The following is a 4,634-nucleotide window of genomic DNA, read 5'->3' as shown; positions in this document are numbered from 1 at the left end:
TATTCACTCCTGGAGGAGGGAAGAGGGGGGGGGGGAGGGAGGAAAAAGAGCTTGTGTAGCTTGGGGTGGGGGAAGGGACGTTTAGTCTTTGTGAGGGCGAGGGAGGTGGAGGCTGGTGGTTTTTTCTTTCTGGGCGGGGAGAGTTAAAGTAGCCTGGTTCAGGGGCACAATAGCTTAATCTAGTTTGCATTTTCGACCTTAAGAGTGAATTCTTATACATTTGACCAGGAATCGATCACTTAAGTCTCATGGTGTTTTCAGAGACCCTGTATGGAAATTTGAAGCATAAATTTTACAATGATCTGAGCAGGGAAATGTTAACACGAACATTGTTTAAAATAGGCATAGTATACATAAAAATGGTTCATGATATATAATAAATAATAGTTTAGAACAGGTGATACAATCAGGATGCTTGGTGAACCCCTGCCCCCCCCCCCTTCCATTGAAAGTTTTCCCCAAAAAATGAAAACAGAAAAATCCCCAATCAACAACAATATTTTAGCCTTAAAAGATGTAACATGATTTTTCTGTTTTCAATGAACAATTGAAATGGGTGAGCACTTACGTTTCATAAATTTGGACTGCAATACACACAACTGCTGATTAAAGTATTAATTCCCACAGTTTAATAATGTAGTAAGAAGAACATGTAAAAAAGAAGAGGTTTGCATTCCACTCAAGAATCGTCAGTGGTAAAAAATAATTTTAAAAATAAATACAATTTTAAGTGTGCTGATGATAGTGCCCTTCTTTTTATGGACCCAGTAAAAAGGTCAGAGACAATTGGGCTTAAGTGGCGTTGGTTACGCTACCGGACTCGTAATCGTGAGACTGCGGGTTCGGAGGTTCGAACCTCAGCTCAGTCCGATGTTGTGTCCTTGGAAAAGGCACTTTACGCAAATTTCCCCCTTGGCTCGGTCCTTTTGGAGAGAAACGTTAAACTTGGAGGTCCCGCGTCTTAAATAACCAAACAGTGTTGATAGGGGCGTTAAATCTATTCTATTTCATAAGTTTCACCTCGAGGCTTGCAAGCAGTAGGTTACAAATCTAGCCTGCCTTGCACACATTTCGTGCTTGAATCTGAGAAGGGTTCGATTTTATAGTTTTCTCTTTATGTCTCAGATCTTTTTTTTCGCTTGGCGTCCTGACAAAGCACTAAATGGAAGGCCTTCCAAACGATTTATGCTAAGGGTCTCGATCTCAAATCACCTGAGGACCTCTGGAAATAGAGCCTGGGTGACCTTGCGCCACACCAAGTATTCCACAAACATAACTAGGTCTATATTCTTTCTTCAAAACGTACAAGTGGTTTAATATTTTTAATCTTTATTTAATAGTAGTTCAGAAAATGAACGGATTTTTAGAACAAAAGCTTTTCTCACTTACACATGACTGCAAGAGACCTGGCATCGCTTCCTTTTACCTAATTCAGCCACATAATTTGGCGTGTAAGAAAAATATGCACACGTTGAAGCCAAAATATTGCCCAACGGTCTTCAATTTCTAAACTTTTGTGCCTAATGAGAATTTGAACTAGTCAAAGCACCTTTTGGAATCAAAGAAGTATGCCCGAGGAGGGTGGGGGGAGGGGGGGGTCAGAGGGTTACGTTCCCCTCTTGGTGTCATTAACTTGTGTTTTTTGTTTATTCTTTTCATTCAACAACACGTTCGTCTTTGTGTAATTGTTTATATTTCTATGTTTGGTTGCTCTCTACCAAATAGCTACTCATGATATCAGTTGGAGATTCTTCGATTTCTTGACTTCTTTCGACGCACGTGTTCATCGGTTGCAAACTTTTTGCACGTGACTTGGTAAGACACTTTTCTATTTCATAACGAACTACTCTGATCTGAGTTGAGATTGCGGGTTCGATCGATGATAGTTCGCTTCCTAAAGAAAGGTCTACTTTGGTATGTTGTGTTTTGTTTTGTTTGTTTGTTGTTCGTTTGTTGTTTGTTTGTTGTTTGTTTGTTGTTGTTATTTGCATTTAAGATAGTTTTGTAGTTTGGGCTGATTATGTTTGTTTCCCTTTTTTCAAGTCATCAGTTTTAGTGTACATGTTAGGTTTCAACTTGTTATTATTCCCTGACTGACAGATAGTTTTAACCTCCGTTTGTGAGCCCCGGTAACTCGTGGCATGTGAAGTTTTAATCTCCGTTTGCGAGTTCCTGTAACTTTTGCCATCTGGGTTCTGCTTGGATTTGGACGCAGAGTGCTGTATCTGGGAAGAGGGGGTGTTTTGGGTCGGTACCAGGTAGCCGTCCCCATCTGTTATGTCCAGAATTTCGATGTAGTTTTCTTCCAATTCTGACCTAACCTGGCGCTGGGATGTGTTGGGCTGTTCTGTGTAGGAAGATAGATAAGTATAAAGAACGCACAAGTGGGGAAAACAGACGATCTCTCTCTCTCTCTCTCTCTCTGTCTCTCTGTCTCTCTGTCTCTCTCTCTCTCTCTCTCTGTCTCTCTCTGTCTCTCTCTCTCTCTTCTGTCTGCCTCTCTTTTTCTTTACCCTATTTAATTGATAGTGTACTTGTACACGGTTTGGGATGTATCTGAATGGATATGGTGAAAAAGACACGGGTGTGGGTTGAACATCATACCCCTTTCTATGATATGTCGTGATGTATTATTTTACAATAACAATGAAAAAATATGTAATTATAGCATGCCCAAAGGACTTATTTAAACGTAGCTTGTCTTTGAATATTATCTTTTTAAGTATAATGAAAAGACGGGTTAGGGGGTGTACTGGTGAGATTTTTGGCCCTAAATCGGGCCAAGGTTTTTTAAATTTTATTTTCAGGGACATCAAGCAATAATTACATTCGATCATTTTCCACTTGAGAGGTCATGTTCTCTAAAATGAGTTTTTCTTGGACAGCATGTCACAAAAATTCTGAAGTCTCGAGTACTTTATTTTAATGAAAGTGTTTCTTATGGTTCCATCAACACAACTTAGATCTTTTAGGTGGCGGATTTCCAACCCTACCTGTCAGTGACAACCTGGGCTGAAAGCGATACAACATCCCTGACGTACCTATTTTGTGTAGATAAGGGCGTAAAATAAACGTACAGTCTATTATGAGTTGGCATGCTCTCTGGTGTGGATTTCTACTTCTTCGCTATCAAACATATTTCGTCATTATCTCGACTCCTTTTCTTTGTATGTTACTCTGTATCAACACCCTTAATCTTTGGCACTTACATGACCTAACAGCGTGGAAAATACCGTAAAACTCTTATTAAAACTAAAAAGAAATTATTTCATCCTGAAGTGAAGTCTGGTCTTACCTCCCCGAGTACAGAGTGACTTGTAGTTGTGGCTATCCCGTACATCCATTTCATGGTTCACCGTGTCATAGAGAGCTTCAGGACTCTGCTTTTGGCGGTTTTTCTTGAGACGTACACATGCCATGATACAAAAGCATATTATGGCAAGCGCCAAGAGGAAACCCGTCACTGCATTGCTGATGATCAAGATTAAATTTTCTTCGTTGCTTGAAACAGTCCCTGAAGCAGATGAGTTGGGGGAAGGGGGGGGTCCAGAAAAAGAAATGTTTTCTTTAATGAATAATGAAAGCAGACAATTATAACCTTAAACATACGTATTACATTCGATCATTTTCCACTTGAGAGGTCATGTTCTCTAAAATGAGTTTTTCTTGGACAGCATGTCACAAAAATTCTAAAGTCTCGAGAACTTTATTTTAATGAAGGTGTTTCTTATGGTTCCATCAACACAACTTAGATCTTTTAGGTGGCGGATTTCCAACCCTACCTGTCAGTGACAACCTGGGCTGAAAGCGTACAGAACATACAGAACTGTATGAATGCAATTACTTAAAGTAACAAGTCTGAAATGAGATTCACGAATACTATATTTAAATGTATCTGAGATATTTTAATTCAAGAGATTATGCCGGCGTCTATACTGCAACAGTTAGGCTCTCATTCCGGCGATGCAGGCAGAAGACGATAGTTCGATTCCACTCATGGAAAAGTCTGTATTATCAAGTGTCTCTGCCTTTCTTTTAGATATTGTAATCTTCCAAGCCTTGGATGACGTATATACACACACAGGGCCAAATAGCGGGCCCCTCAACTGATTTGGGCTGTGTACATTTTTTCGGGGGAAGGGGGAGGATACACATAAACGTTTTCAAATCCAATAAAAAAAAACACCAAGATAGCAACTAAGTTACAGCTAGTTGGTGGTATGCTTTGGTGTCAATATCTATAAAAGCTCAAAATTTGAACATTTCAGAAAGCACAACTTTTTGATCATGCACCTGCAACAAAAGACTATTATAAAACAGCCAGCATCACAACAGCAAAAAAATCTTGAGTAAAGTACCTAGTATTTCATACATTATTATCATATTCAGTTTTTCCCTGCATATCTAAACTTGTAACTATAAAACCCTCTCGCACAACCTTACTCGTTGGAGCTTTCACAAACTTCCTGCTGTATGTCCCGTGTTGTTGGCCGTCAATGACATCAGGATATATCATGACTCTGGGAAGAGGAAGAAACAATGATCATTCATTCCCTTGCTTGTATATATTTGCCGAGGTTTATGATGATGATGATGATGATGATGATGATGATGATGATGATGATGATGATGAT

At 39.4% G+C, this 4,634-nt stretch overlaps 1 protein-coding gene across 2 annotated transcripts in view; it reads right to left on the bottom strand.

Moving 5' to 3' along the window:
• Window positions 1–1,657: 1,657 nt before the first annotated feature.
• LOC101846196 overlaps window positions 1,658–4,634 on the bottom strand; it is a gene marked incomplete in the record, with an annotated part of 19,284 nt that continues 16,307 nt past the window's right edge. For both annotated transcript variants that reach the window (XM_013079420.2, XM_005092688.3), the window contains 3 exon segments: window positions 1,658–2,347; window positions 3,296–3,514; window positions 4,444–4,520. In XM_013079420.2, the coding sequence (XP_012934874.1) occupies window positions 2,019–2,347; window positions 3,296–3,514; window positions 4,444–4,520 (625 nt within the window).

Source organism: Aplysia californica, unplaced genomic scaffold, assembly GCF_000002075.1.
Source record: "Aplysia californica isolate F4 #8 unplaced genomic scaffold, AplCal3.0 scaffold00051, whole genome shotgun sequence".
In the NCBI taxonomy this organism is placed as follows: Eukaryota; Metazoa; Mollusca; class Gastropoda; order Aplysiida; family Aplysiidae; genus Aplysia; species Aplysia californica.
This window is presented reverse-complemented; position numbering and strand designations above follow the sequence as displayed.